This window comes from Rhinolophus hipposideros, assembly GCF_964194185.1.
Source record: "Rhinolophus hipposideros genome assembly, chromosome: 14".
Classification (NCBI taxonomy): Eukaryota; Metazoa; Chordata; class Mammalia; order Chiroptera; family Rhinolophidae; genus Rhinolophus; species Rhinolophus hipposideros.
In genome coordinates, this window is record NC_138060.1 from 59,662,160 (window position 1) to 59,679,168 (window position 17,009).

The 17,009-nt window shown below is 50.2% G+C and overlaps 3 protein-coding genes across 3 annotated transcripts; 1 reads left to right on the top strand and 2 right to left on the bottom strand.

The window, feature by feature from the left end:
• Positions 1–382: 382 nt before the first annotated feature.
• LOC308507646 (putative serine protease 45) lies at positions 383–5,782 on the bottom strand (the record flags this gene model as incomplete). Its single annotated transcript, XM_081072843.1, has 7 exons — positions 383–616; positions 939–1,102; positions 1,941–2,215; positions 2,734–2,881; positions 3,585–3,611; positions 5,143–5,340; positions 5,674–5,782. The coding sequence occupies 7 exons, from the start codon at positions 5,780–5,782 to the stop codon at positions 383–385; spliced, it is 1,155 nt and encodes a 384-aa protein (XP_080928969.1).
• A 37-nt stretch (positions 5,783–5,819) lies between these two features.
• Positions 5,820–11,522, bottom strand: LOC308507647 (serine protease 44-like; the record flags this gene model as incomplete). The annotated part of the gene is made up of 7 exons (XM_081072844.1): positions 5,820–5,902; positions 8,075–8,279; positions 8,374–8,577; positions 9,139–9,302; positions 9,779–10,044; positions 10,716–10,920; positions 11,246–11,522. 7 exons carry the CDS (start codon positions 11,520–11,522, stop codon positions 5,820–5,822), a joined length of 1,404 nt encoding a protein of 467 aa, XP_080928970.1.
• A 1,867-nt stretch (positions 11,523–13,389) lies between these two features.
• Positions 13,390–13,750, top strand: LOC308507425 (large ribosomal subunit protein eL37-like; the record flags this gene model as incomplete). Its single annotated transcript, XM_081072364.1, has 1 exon — positions 13,390–13,750. The coding sequence occupies exon 1, from the start codon at positions 13,460–13,462 to the stop codon at positions 13,748–13,750; it is 291 nt and encodes a 96-aa protein (XP_080928490.1). The 5' UTR covers positions 13,390–13,459.
• Between the last annotated feature and the right edge of the window lie 3,259 nt (positions 13,751–17,009).

Below are 17,009 nucleotides of genomic sequence, written 5' to 3' on the forward strand. Positions count from 1 at the left end.
GCACTAGTAGTATAGCAAAAACCATCAGCCCCCACTCTGGGGAACCATCTGGCAGAATTAATTCCAGGAGACCCTGCCCTCCCATCTAGCCCCAACCCCCACAGCCACGGAGAAAAGAGAACAGAGCCAGCTCACATTTGCACAAATTTAATCCCTGCTATTCTGCTATTCCAGAGCCCTTCTAGGCCACACTTCCCTTCTCCTGGACACCCAAGGCCAGTCATCCACCACATTCCTCCCCACTGGGATGCCAAAGCAGGACCCAGTCTCCCAGGAACCACCCTGTCCCCACCCTGACTCTTGTGGAATACGGACACATGACCTCGGTCTAACCTTGATGGGGCCCCATTCAGCAGAGGCAAAGCAGGAAGAAGAGGGGAGATCAGGCGCCCACCTGGGGCTGCAGCAGCCAGGACAGGAGTAGCAGCCAGGGGGAGGAGCAGGGGCCTGACAGAGCCCCATTGCTCATTTGCTGCTTGATCCAATTGCTGTATTTGGTGACACGGGTGTACACGCCTGGATTCTGTACTTTGGCACAGGCCTTTTCCCAGGTCAACACCCCAGCCAGAATCCATCTGTCCTCGACTTCACAAGCCAATGGACCCCCAGAATCCCCCTAGGCAAAGAGAGAGGAGTAACGGAGTCTCCGGGTCCAGCTGGGACCCAAATGCCCACCCTCTGAGTTCCACTTAGAAGAGTCCTTCACTCCTTGAGGATCTCACTACGTGAGGGCTTCCTTTAGCTCCTCAGTTGGGGACCCTGCCCCAGAATATCAGGCAAAATCAAAGTCACGGGAGAAGAAAGATGGTAGCAAGGCACTGCCTGGTGTTGGGAGACAAGGAAGGAAGCCAAGCAAACCCCTCCCCAGGGAACTGCCTCCCAAACCTGGGAGCAGTTCCCAACAGAAGGGGAACTGCCAGAACCTTCGTGAAACTCACATAACACAAGTTTTCTCCATAGTTGGTGGCACAGATCATGTCCCCCAGGACAAGGGGGACCATGCGGGGGATGAGGGACTTCTTGCGGTAAATCCGGTCACACCTCTTGTTGTCCATGATAAACACCTCGGCCTCCTGCAGCTCTGGGGTCAGTGTGGAGTTGGCTGTGGAGGGGCCCAGTGGGGTGAGCACTGACTCCTCATTCCACTCAACCCTGGCCTCTTCCTGTGTCTTGTCACTTCCATCCTTCAGACTCAGCCACACCCCTTCACGCCTCCACCCCCTCCTTCACTCAGCCCTCCCCCTGCCATGGGGACCATGCCTGGCAAGCCCCTCATCCCCTAAGGCTGTGTTTCAGGACCCCTTTCTCTGGGGGAGCTTTTGCTTCTGAACCAAGCAGGCCACAGTCCAAGTTGCAATAGAAATGCTCACAAATGGAGACGCCAACCACAAACTGCCGCCCTCCACCGCACTGGCCGTGCCCTCTGCCACCTGAGTAATACTCGCTCCTCCCTCGGGCCATTCAAGCAGATCATCCACTGTAAACTCATCCCAGATCCCTCCTGGCTTGATCTCAAGATCACCTGACAAGGTCTCTGCCTCTTTCCCTGTCAGCCTGCACCCCACCCACACTCCCTGCAGGCAGGGCATGTGTCCCCGCGGCCGAGGGTTCCGCATGTGGAAGATGCTTGAAGTCTGTCGCGTGAATAAGTGAGTGAGTGAATTTATGAATCCCTGACTCGGAGCCTTTGGGAGGCAAACGATCCCGTGCAGCCCAGGCACAGCTAGACCTGGATGAGGTGCCCTCAGCAAGAACAAAGGTGTAAACCATGACAGTGGTTCCCCTGTGAGCAACAGTCCTAACGCAGCCAAGAACCACGGGCAGAGGTTACAGCAGGAGCTTCCTGAGAGGCACCCTGAGGGGGTCCAGCAGGCGAGGCCCCAGAAAAAGAACAGACTGTACCCTCTGTGCTACCACCCCCCCCACCCCATCTGGCTCACCTGAGAAGCGCTGCTTAACCTGGCCCCAGCCGGTCACCCAGCACTGCGTCCCAACCTTTAGGTTGTAGGTGGGCTCCGGGAGGCAGATGGGCTGCACGTACTTGCTGAAGACGACGGGAGTGTGAAGCAGGAGGAGGGCGACATCGCCCATGGTGAAAGTCCGGCCCCAGTACTTGGGGTGCATGATGATGTCCCTCACGGGGACCGAGATGGCCTTTGTGGGGTCCACGGGCTTCAGCTTGGAGGTGCCGAGAATCACCGAGTACTCTTTGGTGCTACAGGAGACACAGAACCCCACCTGGTAGATGTCAGAACCCCAAGCAATATGACGCTCCAAGCTCGACCAAGCGCCCTCTCCCCCAGCAGACATCCTACCTGATTTGCTCTGCTCGCTCTCTCTTGTTAATCCAGCCTGGGGGCCTTTGGGATCAGCGATAGGACTTCCTCCCCACTCATCATTGAAGTTGATTCAAGGTGGCCTGGTCTACGTGTTGTGTATGCAGGTGTGTAGGTGTTGGTCTACATGTATGTTCTGGTGCGTGTGCAGGGTGGGGGGTTGTACTGGGTTTGTCTGTTGTCCTGCATAGGGTACAATCTTCATTTTTTGGTCTCCTGCCCTAGCTCAGTCCCTGGCCCCTGTGAGAGCCCGAGTATGACGTCCCTGTTCTGGGCATCCCTTCCCACTCCCCAGCTTCCCCCACTTCTACTTTGTTCCACAGGGAAAATGAGGAGGCTAGGCTGGGCCCATGGCAGCCCTGGGTCTCCAGGCCCTGGACGCGTGGGCCACACTCACCCTTGGATGCAGTGGGCAGCAGTCACCACCCAGCTGAAGTCAATGAGGGCCCCTCCACACACGTGCTCATTCTCTAGTCGGAGGCTCACCTCCCAGGGCCAATGGCGGGTCAGTTCCAAATCCTCCGACCACCAGGGTTTCCCACAAGCTTCAGGGACAAGTGTGTCAGGGAGACACAGTGCACACATAGAGGAGGATAAGAATGAATGAGACCAAGATGCCCGTGGGGCAACTGGCACAAGGCTATAAACTCCAGGGCTTTGTCGCATTTCAAAGAAGGGGAGACCCGAGGGGGAGAGAAGGGCAGCGATCTGCCCAAAGGCATTGAGCTAGGCAGAAAACGACAGTGACAGAGATAAAAAAGCATCAACAGAGACATCACAGGAGGGGAGAGCGAGATACTGAGATAACAGAAAACAATCAACGCAGAACCTCAACACGAGGGAGACCTACAGAAGGAGCCCCAGAATAAGAAATGTATTTTCTTGTGTCTCAAGTAAGTCACTAGGCCATGTTCCTGAAAGGCTATAATGCTGGCCGAGTATCCCAGATGCCCACACTGCTCAGAGTGCAGAAAAGCTCCAGATTTGGGTGTCAGAAGTCTCACACAGACCATTCCAGAAAGAGCCCAGCCTGGAGCCGGCAGAGGCGCCCTGCTCACAGCTTATATTCTTAGTTGTGCAACTATACGAATGAATGGAGATGTAGATAGCATAAATAAAATATCAGCCAACATTTACGTTAAATTCCTGCTTCCTACAGACTCAGAAACACCATCTATGTGAAACCTCTTCAGAACATACCCTCCCAGGAGCCGAGACTTTCCTACAGCAGCGGCTCACCTTACTCACCTGGTTTGGTGCTGTCTTCTTTGTAACCTGGAGAAAAGGGGGACAGAGATAAAGCAAGAGGTCATGACAGGATAACAGTGAAGAGGTTTATTTTCATTAATTAGTTCATTCATTCATTCACCAAATATCTTCTAATCTCCCACTCCCACAGCCTGGAACCCAGAGCTGGTGAGGACAGAGGTATGTCATACAGATACACGCTGTATCTGCCCTTGAGGAACACACTGTCCAGCAGGGGAGAAAAAAGTAAACCCACAATGACCTACGTGACATCAATGCAGGGACAAGACCACAGGGGGCAGGTGAGCCCAGAAGAAGTAGTGGACAGAGAGGCTTCTGAGAAGACAGGTTATTGTGCCAGGTCTTAAGGGTGAGAAGGCAAAACAGAAATGAGAAGTGACAATGACATTCCTTGCAAAAGAAACATCATGGTGCATGCCTGAGGCTCTGGAGGATAAAGGGCAAGGCCTGTGATGGCAGGAAATGATGCCCGGGGAGTAGAGTCAAGGGTCAATCACGAGGGACCTCCTAAGCCAGGCTGAGAAGCCTAGGTGAGACCTTCTGGGAAGAAGGAGGCCAGTGGAGGAGTGACAAGGTCAGGCTTGTATTGTGAAGGCAGCATGGAGAACAGATAGGAAGGTGATGAGACTGAAGGCCGGGAGAGCCCGCTGAAGCCTCTGCAGAAACCAGGCAAGACACGAGGTTTGAATGAGGAAGTGGCAGTGAGAACACACATGGCGAGCTGGAGGGAGGACTGAGGACGATGGCTGACCCCCTGCACCCCACCCCACGTCTGCATTTAGAGATGAATGGCCTCTACCCACTCAGTCAGAAAACAGAGTAAGAGAACCCAGTTTGTAGGAAGATGAAGGCCTCAACTTCAGTTCCCGGGAAGCTGAGATGTTTCTAGGTCATTCGGGTGGGAATGTCCAGCAGGTGGATGTCCAGAGAGGTCGTTTGGTGAGGCAGCATCACATAAATGGCAGCTCAGTGCCCCGGGCCAAGCGAGTTCACCCAGCGAGCGTGGAGAGGAGACCCAGACAGCACCTTGGTGAACCCCAATACATCAGGGATGAACAGAGCCGAGGTGGCTGGGAGGGACACAAGGGAAGAGCAAGGGAGTTGCCCTGAGGGAGAGGAGAAGCCGAGGCACTAGAGAAAGTGAACGGAGAGAGTGATAGAAAGGTCAGGGACAGTAAGGCAGAGCCGCACCAGGAACGGGCCCCTGACTGAGTGAGGCGTGAAGAACTGGAAGGAAGCGTGAAGGGAAAACTCCTATCCTGAGAAATCTGGCGGTGAGGGTCAAACGACAGGACAAAAGCACAGCAGACAGCAAGGAGAGGGTAAAGGGCTACGAGAGGGTGACGGAGGGAGCACACGCGGGGAGGGCCTGCAGGCCACACCTGGGGACAGGCTGACCTCGACCAGGCCCTTGTCTCCCGTTGCTCAGTAGGTGAGGGTGGTGTGGAGTAGTCAGGTTTGGCGGGGCCCTGGGGGCTGGAGGGAGGTAAGGGAGACAGCACCCGGGGGTGCTGAGCGACCCCTGCCAGAAAGGCACACTGGGCTTGAATAGAGGGTCTGAGAAGGGGAATTTCGGAGTATTCCTCAGGCCGATGGAGCCCCCCAATCTCCCCGGGCCGCAGCGCGTGCCGGAGCCGGTCTCCCGCGGTGGCGCCCGGCGGCCTGCGAGGATCGGAGCCGGCGCAGCGGGTGGAGAGCCAGGGCTCGGGACGCCGGCAAGGGGGTGGCGGGGGTCCTGGGAAGCATTCCCACACTGACGCAGAAGGCACTGGCTGACCGGCGAGAAGAAACGCGGGGGTGGGTGCCCAGGAGGCCGCGGGGCGGGCGGTGCCCGCGGGGGGCAGCCGGAGTGGGGGGGTACCCCTGGAACAGCCCTGGTGAGGCGGGGGGTAGAGGAGAGGAGGCCGTCGGTGAGTGGGTCACAGAGTCCCCGCGGCCAGAACAGACAGCCACCCCTGGGACCAGTCCTTGTCTGCGCCTGGCATGCGGTTTGCGGGGTGAGGAAGAGGAAGGAAGGGGGCGGGAGGGGGGACGGCGGGAGAACAGCCGCCCCGAGACACAGCCTCACCAGAGGGCAGCAGTGGCGGCGGCAGCAGGAAGAGCAGAAGGCTGCAGGCCAGGCCCCAGGACCTCGAGGCTGCAGGCCCAGCACCGAGGCGGGGCAGCGGGGCGGCCATGAGGCCCAGGCCGTGCCACCTGGCGGCTGCAGAGACGTCAAAGTACCCGGATGCATGAAGGCACCACCAGCACGTGACCTGACGGCGATCCAGGCACGTGACGGCCCCTGCAGCGCAGGACTACGGGCGGAGCACGTGACGGCGTCCCTGAAGCGGTGAACGCTTCTCTGCGCCCCCGCCTCCTGTCTGCTTCTGGAAGATGACCTTGGAGCCCTGGGTCTGTGATCGCCTCCCCGGCGGCCAGCACCACGAAAGCACCCCTAGTGCCTTAGATGGGTGACAGTGCCCCAGAACCGGGCCGGTGAAAGCACACCTACATCCCTGGACAAGTGACGGCACCTTGTCACCCAGCCTCTGACTACACCCTGGATCCCCGGAGCTTGGCGTGTTGGAGAGTTGCACAATTTATATTGATTTGAGAATCTGGAAAGCTGTAGAAAGCACAAGAACATATAAAGTTAGGGAATCAGGGAAGATGTCTGAGAAAGTGACATTTGAGCTGGCTCTCAGACTTGAACAAGGAGTCTGGGAGTGAAAAAAGGAAAGGCATTCCTCCTCTTCTGCAGACCACCAACCGGATGGTGCAACTGAAAGAGATCGTGGTGTACACCAGGCCCCAGGCGTTCGCAGGGCATTTCTGCAGAAGGCTGCAGTCGTTGGATCTGCTGTGGTGGCCGAGATTGGGAGACGACCAAGATTCCTGTTTCTCTCATCCAGTGTGTGTGTGGAGGGGTGGGGGGTCCAGCTCTGGAGACCACATTCCCCAGCCTGGCATCTACAGGGCTTCACATGAGTTGCCGCCAATAGGAGGTGAGTAAAGGTGGGGTGTACCACTTTCATGCCGAGGTAGTCAAGAGGAGGTGGTCTGCTGTACTCGTGCACAGCAGTGGTTTTCCAAGCATGGTCTCCAGAGCAGCAGCAGCAAAATCAGGCAACTTATTAGAGATGTACCTGCTCCGGCCCCACCCCAGACCTACAGGATCAGAAACTCTGGGAATAGAACCAGAGGTCCACATTTTAACAAGCCCTCCAGAGAATTCTGATGCAGATAAAGCATCACCACAGAGCTAAGTGGAGCTGTAAGAAGGAAAGCTACCTGCTAACCAAGAACACTTAGTTGGGATGTTACAGGAACAAGAAGTTAAATTAATGTTGTTAACCCATGGATATTCAGTGGCTTCTTAAAGCATCTAGTTCGATACTTATTAGACTGGTTTTGAAGTAAGCTCTCGGTCTCTCAACCCCAGCCTTCCTCGCACAACACATGGTACTGACACAGACTGCCCCCTGTAACCCACGGATAACTGGGAGCTACAACCATGACCCCTGGGAGGGCAGGGGACAGAAGATGGGGAGGGAGTTGATCAGCAGCTAGAGAGAGACACCCTGGGACACTCCGCCCTGGAATGAGGATGAAGAACTAGATCCTAATACAGTGAATCTCTCCTGCTCTCCTCCCTGGGGGATGCCAGGCTTTGCTAAAAAAGTTGGGGGTGGGAGGGGCGGCAGGGTTGTGAGCGGAAAGTAAAAGCAGCGGAAGAGGAGAAATGTTTCTCATGCCCCAACTCCACACTTTCTCTCAGTTCCAGTTTCTCTTGATCCTCTATTCTGAGCTACAGAGGCTGTTAAATTAGGCTACAAAGCTCCTGGCAGACATGCTGAGGACTGTAACAGGAGCATAAGGAGCAGGACCCAGCTGGCTAAAACCATCCCTAGGACTCACATATGAGCAGGTAGGGACTCACCTCTCCCTCTAGGGCTTAATAAGAACCACATGTAGCTGCTAAGCTAAATGGAAAACTAGTCGTCTACCGACTATGTAATATGCAACCCCACAGCATCCAGGAGAGCAGAGCTTCAGAACACACAAGCCACACTCGAAACATTTTATTCAGCTGACATCAGAAATCTCCGCACTCCTTACTGCCTCAACACAACTTGGGGTGAGCCTGGATGTGACCACCAGGCCACTGAGGAAAGGGGTTCCAAGACTGGGTTGACCCAGGAGGGTTCGTGTGGCAGAAGATGGCCACTCCCAGAAGGATCCACACAGGGGTGCAGGGGAACTTCTCCCCACCCCAGACAACTGAGTCAGGTGGAAACCCCGGGTCTCACACCACAGCAGGGACCAGGCAACGCCTCATCCACTTACTCTGGACAACACCACGCTGACTGGTTTGACAAAGTGTCACGTGAGAGCCTGAAACCACCCAGGTCTAATGCTGTTCACCACTGATGCCATCTGTTCTTTGGTAGCCGTTCTCCAAGATGTCCATGAGGCACCATCTCCACCTGGCAGGTCAGCTGGCCCTCTAGCGGGGATGGTTTCACGCCTCCATCCGGGCAGGTAGAGCACAGCCAAGGTGTGCGTGTGGCCAAGGCAGGTGACTGGAGCACCAGGCTGGGACACTTTGGGGGCTCCAGTCTTGCTTCTACTCTCCGCTGTGTGGATCTCCACAGGGTCGGTGGGTCCCAACCGGAATGTGAGGGAAGGGCACTGAGGAGTGGGAGGTGGGAGGAGAGGCCTAGTGCGAGACTCAGAACAGGAGGGGAGTGGGCCGCGGTGACCACGGAGTTGCCAGGGGCAGCACCAGACACAGGGGTAGGAGGAGGAAGTCTGGGGAGTCCTGAGAAGAAGCCTGATTCATGTGATCAGTGATCCAGTCCTTGTAGACACTAACTTCTGTATAAACACCAGGAAAATATGTGCGACCACAGCCAATGCCCCAGCTCACAATCCCCACCTGGACCCACGTCTCATTATATTCACAGACCAGGGGCCCCCCAGAATCGCCCTAGAGAAAGAGAAAGAAACAGAGGAATGGAAGAGGATCAACAGCAGAACAGGCTGAGTGTACTGCAAAGCACTGGGGAGGTGGGCATACATGGGGCTGCCCCAGGCACCCACCAGGCCCAGGATTCTGTGAATGAGATGTGAAAGTTGAAAATTTTTAACAAGCAGATTTTGCATACATACTCCAAAAATTATGTACAGAAAATATTGAATGTAAACAAAGTATACAAAGTTTGAGATAATAATGAATAAAGCCCTTACCTGAGTACATTGCCTATCACATAGAGGGGATTCAAAACATGTGACCCGTATTACTGGTATTTCCTGCCTGAATCCTCCCTCCTCCCTGTACCCCGCTAGGTAGCATCAGCTCCTCTCTACTGAAGGACAGGGTCAGGCCAGCCAGGAAGAGCCTTGGCAGCTTGTCCCATCAAATCCCTTCAATCTGAATAAAGGGTGAATGGAGGGGCAGGCAGATGATAAGAGACCCTAATGCCTGTGGATGAGGACCCTTTGAGGTGACAACCAAAATGCAGAGATGGCAAAGGGCCCATGAACTGACCTGGCAGGTATCCTTCCCTAGGGCACTGTAACCACAGACAGTCCCTTTCTTGACCACGTTACTTATACTTTCCAGCTTTTTCTTGAGTATCTCATTACATTCCTCATAGCGGATAATGCTTAGCTCAGCCTCCTGAAGAATCTCTGGAAGATTATCTTTAGAATCTGTAAAGATCATTAGGAGTAGGTGGGTCTGCTTACTGTGCTGAGACAGGAGCCCCTGGCAGTCACTCTGGGTCTCAATACAGTGTGTTCATACACAAACACCCTCTTAGAGCAGTGGTACTGTCCCCACTTGACATTGGAGGAAGTAAGACCCAAAGTTGACATGAGGAGACTAGAAGGTAAGAAGAGAAGGAAGAACAGATCGGGACAGGAAGAGGCGAGGCCTCACCAACCTGAGAAATCAAAACCAAGTATCTGTCACTCTGCGTATCATTAGTAATAGTGACAGGTGTCCTCTGCAGCAGTAACGTGTCTTTGCTTTAGGGAAGTATCATAGACTCTAGGACAGGAAGTGCCCCAAAGGTACCAAATCCAGCTGCCTCCCTGTCTCTCCCTTTAGCTTCCAAGCAAACCCCCGGCACCAGGCAGCCTCTTCCCTGACCCGAGTTTGTTCCAGTCTCGCTTCCCAGTCTCACCTTTTTCGTATAGTTTTCCCCATCCGGTCACCCAGCACTTCGTACCCGCTTGCACCTCGAAGGCCTTGTGAGGGAAGCACACAGGCTGGATGTGTGAGGAGTAGTTCACAGGGAAGTCGAGCAGAGCCAAGGCAATGTCATTTTCGATTGTTCCAAAAAGACTGTAATATTGGTGGATAACGATATCTTGAACCGGGACCCTGACTGCCGTTGTGGAGGTGTGCTTCACGTTAATGTCTCCTACCTTCACTGTGTACTCCAAGTGGCTGCAGAGAGATCCTAGAGGGTCAGCTTTCCCCTTCCGTATGTTCCCGGTTCTTCCCAACCTGGTCCTATCGCCAAAGCCAGCCACCAGCCACTTCCTTCCCTCCAAACCACATCCCTTCCCTGGACCCCGGGCCACTCTATCCTTGGTTCTCAAAATTTGGTCCCTGGGTGAACAGCATTAATATCCACTGGGAACTTGTCACATGGTTCCCACTCCTGACCTACTGAATCAGAAACTCTGGGGGTTTGGGAACCAGGCAATCTGTGTTTTAACAAGCTCTGCAGTTGTTTCCAGGCTCTTTCAAGTTTGAAACCACTGATTTAGCCAAATTACTATTAGACTCTTACTACTACACTACATTCCCTTAAATAGTCCCCCTTGCAAATCTCTGCCTACACACTGTCTCCCAACTGGCATCTTTCCCACTTCTTACTACTTGGTGAAGGCTAATCAGCACAAGCTTAAAAGAAGTGGCTTTGAAGCTGATTGTGGATCTTGACTTTCCAGGCCACCGAGGGCTTTAACATCACCTACCTCTGACTGCAACCCGAAGAAGAGGAACTGTGACCCCCTTTTCCAGATGAGGATGAGAAAATTCAGGGAGGGGACAGGACTGGCTCCAGGTCACACAGCCTGGTCAGGAGCCCAAGCCCAGTCTCGAACACTCACCCATATATGCAGTGGGCCGCCGTCAGCACCCACCGATTGCCAATGAGGGAGCCTCCACACACGTGCTCATCATTGATCTGCAGGCTCACCTGCCAGGGCCACTTCCTCTCTGAAGCCGGCCTTCCACCAACTATCCTCAGATTCCGATGGCCACATCCTGGAGCAGGGCAATGAAGGGAGGGGACCGAGAAAGTAAAGCCACTGACTGACCCCACCACCCTCAGAGCCAGATAATCCTCAGAGCAAGGCCACGGCCCCGCAGACCCCCACAGCAGACGCCACAGAGAATGGTCATCTCAGATCTCAAGGGCAGGGTTCGGTCCACTCGGACCCCCCACCCCAGGAAAAACTTGTGTCCCCCTGAGGCCCCCCTCCCCCAAGGCAGGGTCCCAACCCCCTCAGACCTGGCCAGTTCTCTGCGGCAGGGCCTGGCCCAGAAACGTCACCTGAGGACACCTGCGGTGTTCCTGCAGCCCTTGCTGCTGCGGGCGCCTGTGGAGCTGCCCAAGCCTTGTAGGAATCAGAGTCACCTGCGGTGACCGCCACCAAATGGGATGCGGCACTCACGCGGGATTCGGGGTCTGCAGAGGGTCCTGGAACCCCGGCAGGGGGCGGCTTCCACAGGCTCGCCCCAGAGTCCTCAAGGCCGCCAACTGAGCGGGTTGGAGACGGTGAAGGCAGCGCCGACCCACCCTGCGCCCCCTCCCCGCCCGCCCGGGCCTCACGGAACCGGGGCTGAAGGAACAGGAGCCAGATAAGCAGGCCCAGGCAGCGGCCACCGCTGCGACAGCCGCCCAGGGACGCCATGGGCCCCGACAAGTGGTGTCAGCCCGCTCGGGTCGCCCCCTCGCGGGGTCTCCCGCCCCTACCCCTGGTGTTGGCAGGAAACGGGTCTCCCAGGCAACTGGGGTCATCGAGGGTCAGGGCGTGCGTGGGACTAGGCCGCGGGAGTCCTGACTCAAGTGAGTCTTCTTTCCAGCTCTGCCTGGACTCGTTAATGGGGTCGATCCCAGGCACTCAACGTCCCCTGGCCTAGGTCTCTGGCCACAGAGACTGGCAGCCACCTCAGTTGTTGACACAAATGCCTCCACCACTCCCTGCTGCCTTTCTCAGCATTTCCCTCCCCTACTTATTTGCAATAAAAATGTAAACGCCTTTACGTAAATGTTGCACTTACCATTTCTAACCACTGCCGTAGACAATAGTGCTACCTTTGTAAAAAAGCAACACTCACATGAAAAGAGCCATTAGCGAAATGCAAATTAAAACTACAATGAGATAACCACTGCACACCTAATAGACTGGCTACAATTAAAGCGAGTGACACCACCAAACACTGACAGGAATACAGAAATAATGGATCACTCATACATTGTGGTAGGAATGCAAAATATTACAACCTCTCTGGAAAACAGATTGGCAGTTTCTAAAAAAATAAAATATGCAATTACCATACAACCCAGCAATTGCACTCTCAGGCATTTATCCCATAGAAATAAATGTTTATGTACACACACATACACACACACAACTGTACAAATGTTTATAGTAGATAAATTCATAATACAGTAGTCTCCCCTTATCCACTGTTTCGCTTTCCATGGTTTCAGTTACCCATGGTCAACTGCAGTCCAAAAATATTAAATGGAAAATTCCAGAAATAAACAATTCTTAAGTTTTAAATTTCCCTCCATTCTGAGTAGCGTGATGAAATCTCATACCAGCTTGCTCTGTCCTGCCACGGATGTGAATCATCCCTTTGTCCAGCGTATCCACGCTGCATATGCTTAGTAGCTGTCTCAGTGATCAGATTCACTGTCATCATGTTGCAGTGCTTGTGTTCAAGTTACTCTTATTTTATTTAATAATGGCCCCAAAGCACAAGAGTAATGATGCCAAAGAGAAGCCATAAAGTGCTTCCTTTAAGTGAAAAGGCGAGCACATTACAAGATATTTTGAGAGAGAAACCACATTCATATAACTTTTTATAGGATATTGTTACAATTGTTCTACTATATTATTAGTTATTGTTCATCTCTTGCTGTGCCTAATATATAAATTGAATTAGCATAGGTATGTACGTATAGAAAAAAACAGTACAGTTTACCCTCAAAACACACAGGGGTTAGAGATGCCAACCCCCCTCACAGTCGAAAATCCATCTATGCCTTTTGACTCACAAATAAACTTAACTACTATTGATCAGAAGCCTTACTGATGACATAAACAGTCAATTAACACATATTTTGTATATGCTTTATATAATGTATTTGTACAATAAAGTAAACTAGAGGAAAGAAAATGTTATTAAGAAAATCACAAAGAAGAGAAAATACATTTACAGTACTGTACATATTTATTGAAAAAATCCACATATAAGTGGACCTGTGCAGTTCAAACCCATGTTCTTCAAGGGTCAACTGTATATATAGGGTTCAGTGCTATCGTGGTTTCGGCCATCCACTGGGGGTCTAGAAACGCATTCTCCAAGAATAAGGGAGAATTACTATGGCCAACATCTGGAAGCAACCCTGCAGTTGACAGAATAATGGCCTCCCCAAAATGTCCGCATTCTAATTCCTGGAACATGTGAATATATTACCTTACATGGCAAAAGGAATGTAATTAAATTTAAAAAATCTTGGGGGGGATACAGATTACACACATAAAAGTGGTCACAGAGCTTTGCAGTTCTTCCTATCAAGAGATGAAGTCAGGTTTTTGGTCTCGGTGGCAGAAGCACAATGACGAAGGGCATGTCATCATTGGGAAAGAGTCGCAATAAGACGCACATGTTATGCCGCCGCTGTGGCTCTAAGGTCTACCACCTTCAGAAGTCTACCTGTGGCAAGTGTGGCTACCCTGCCAAGCGGAAGAGAAAGTATAACTGGAGCGCTAAGACTAAAAGGCTTACCACTGGGGCTGGTCAGATGAGGCACCTAAAAACGGTATACCGCAGATTCAGGCATGGATTCTGTGAAGGAACAACACCTAAACCCAAGAGAGCAGCTATTGCAGCATCCAGTTCCTCTTAAGGATTTCAACAATTAGTTGAATGGAACCCATTCAGGGGTGGCCCTGAAGACAGCGATGAAGGGAAATCCTGTGCATAAAGCTTCAAACAATATACCTGATCACCATCTTGGTGTAAAAGGAGAAGTTGCCTGAGTAAGGACTCCTGAGCAGTGATAAATGGCTTATCTGGTTGATCTGGGTCTTAGAGAGACAAAAATTTCAAGACCTGGGGAAGAAGGACGTGAACACACCTACGGGAGTGGGAACAAAGTGTGCAGGTTTTTCTATTGGTACCAATACCCACCAATGAGCATCCAGTGCAGAGGAGGCACTCAATAACCAAGTGAATGAGACAGCCCCTCCAGTAGAAGCCAACTAACTTCTGTCCTTGTCAACGTCCATGCTCACACACTGTGCCCATGAACAGAGTAGCTGTGTAGGCAGGATTGGAGGTCATTCATTCACCCAGTGAAACTACATGAGCTCCCTCTTACCAAAGCTGATGTAGCTTCTATTGCTGCTGAATGTCCAGTCTGTCAGTATCACAGACCAATGCCAACCCCTTGATATGCCACATCCCTGAAGGAGACCAACCAGCTATTTGGTGGCAAGATAATTGCATCACCCTCCATCCACCCTGGAGAGCCAACAATTCATCCTTACTGGGATTAATAGATATTCTAAATGTGTGTGTATGTGTGTATGTGTGTGTGTGTGTGTGTGTGTGTGTGTGTGTAGCATTGTCTACCTGTAATGCCTTTGCCGGTACCACTCCCATTGGACTCATGTAGAGTCTGATTTATCCTCATGGGATCCTGTCCTTAGGCCTAGGGACCTGCTTTTTGGTAAAGAAGGTGCAACCATAGGCACATGACTACAGGATCCACTGGACCTATCATAAACTTCATAAGACAGAAACCGGAGGCCAGCTTAAATATTGGAATGGCCTCTATATTAGTTTTGTCTGCCCTGTCACAAATAATCACAAACGTAATGGCTTAAAACAACACTCATTTGTTATCTCACAGTTCTGTGGGCCGGGAGTCCAGGCACAGCTTAGCTGGGTCTTCTGTAAGGCTGCAAGCAAGGTGTCAGCCAGGGCCAGGATCTCATCCATCTGGAGATGTGACTGCAGAAGCGTTTGCTTCCAAGCTCAATCACCGGTTGCCTGAATTCATTTCCTGTGGCTGTAGGACTCACAGTAGCTTGCTTCTTCAAAGCTAACAAGGAGAGCAAGACACACAGAGTGAGTCCGCTAGCAAAATTACACCTTGCAATCTAATCTCAGGGGTGACATCCCACTCCCAGAATCAGTCAATCCAGCTTCACTTGTAAAATGTCCTTGTTGGAAAAGTAAACATTATTCATTTTATTAAGTACTGACCTGTTAGCCCACTTGAAGATTTCGTGTGCCGAAATGGCACAAAGCCCTTCTACTGTATGGAGAGGTATGGTGTTGATTCAAGCAAATACAGTACCGTTGCTGGAGTTGTGAGCTGAAGTTTTATCATGGGCATCATTTTTTCTTAAAAACAATGACTTATAATCAAAGTGTGGTTATTTAGACTTGCATATTTGGCAACCGTTTTCTCAAAACTGCAACTTTTAAGAAAAACAACTGAAAGTATTTGTCACCAATGATGAAATTTGAGCTTTGAAGTGAAATTCTGAATTTTGGAAAATTTATGTTTGCTCCATGAGCTCAACGGCTTTCCAATCATTAAATACTTTGCTGACAACAATAGTGGCAATATGAGTGAATGTGATTTTTTTTGATATTGTGCAATGAAATGTGTCAACATTGGGGAAATCTGCATAACTAAGTGAATCAACATACATTTTTCAACGATTTACAAAATTATGTATGGCTAAAAGATTCACCCAACGTGAAAGATGGGCCAATGGATTTTAATGTAATGAATACAAACAGTTCAAAAATTTTCATATTCCACATTGCAAGAAACTACCACTTGTCAAGTTTTGGTGTATACAAAACTTTTTGAAAAATCCACAATTACTTGAAAAGATTAAAATACCCCTCATTTTTCCAACTGTACATCTGTGTGAGATTGGGTTTTCTTCAAACAATAAATTTTGGAAGAGAATGATAACCCGGCTATCTTCTGTTAAGGATCACATTAAGGAAGTTTGGAAAATTGTAAAACAATAGCATTCTTCACACTAATTCTTTTCTTTTGTTTTTTCATAAAAATATGTCATTTGGGCTTACATGCATGGGTTTCTTATTTTTAATTTTAAATAAAAAATAAAATATATTTTTCATTTCTCTTTTAATTTCTAGTGCAGTGAATATTGATAGATATAAAGCACATAAACCAGATATCTAGAATTCTCAAAATTTTTTGAAGAGTGTAAGGTGATCCTGAGACCAAAAAGTTCAAGAAATCCTGTTTTTTTGTGTGTGTTTTTTATCCATTTACTATTTCACTGATTTTCACTCCTGTCTTTATATTTCCTCCTTTTCTTCTTTCTATTCCTTTTCTAGCTCCTTAAAGTGAAAGTTTGGATCATGAACTTAAAATCTTTCTTCTTTTTTAAATAAGCATTTAGTTATAAATTTCCATCTGATCACTGCTTCAGCTACATTCCACAAAGTTTGATATGCTGTATTTTCATTATAGCTCAATCCAAAGTATTGTCTAATGTCTCTTTAATTTCTCTTTAATACATGGGTTATTTAGATGTGTGTACTTTAATTTCCACATATTTTGAGATTGTCTAGGTATCTCTTGGTTATCTCACTCCATTGTCATCAGAGAACATACTCTTTATGATTTCAATCAGTTTACATTTTTTAAGACATGTTTTATGGCTCAGGACATGGTCTTTCTTCATAAATGTTCTATGTGCATTTAAAAAGAACGTGTATTCTGCACTTATTACATAGAGTGTCCTATAAATGTCAACATAGTCAAGTTGTTCAATCGTACTGCTCTAGGCTTCAATATCCTTACTGATTTTTTGTCTACTTATTCTATCAATTATCTCCACTGCTGTTGGACACCTGACTTTCTTAGAGAGGCAATCACTTAGAGACGTAGGGAAGGAAAGAAGTTGGGGAGTTTAGGAGTGTTAGTCCTTTCCTTCTTTCTTTTTTCAACAACTTTATTGAGATATATGCTATACAATTCACCCATTTAAAGTGTATAACTCAATGATTTTTAGTGTATTAAAGAATTATGCAACCATCACTACTCAATTTTAGGACATTTCATCACACCCCCAAAAAATCTTCATACCCATTAGCAGTCACTCCTT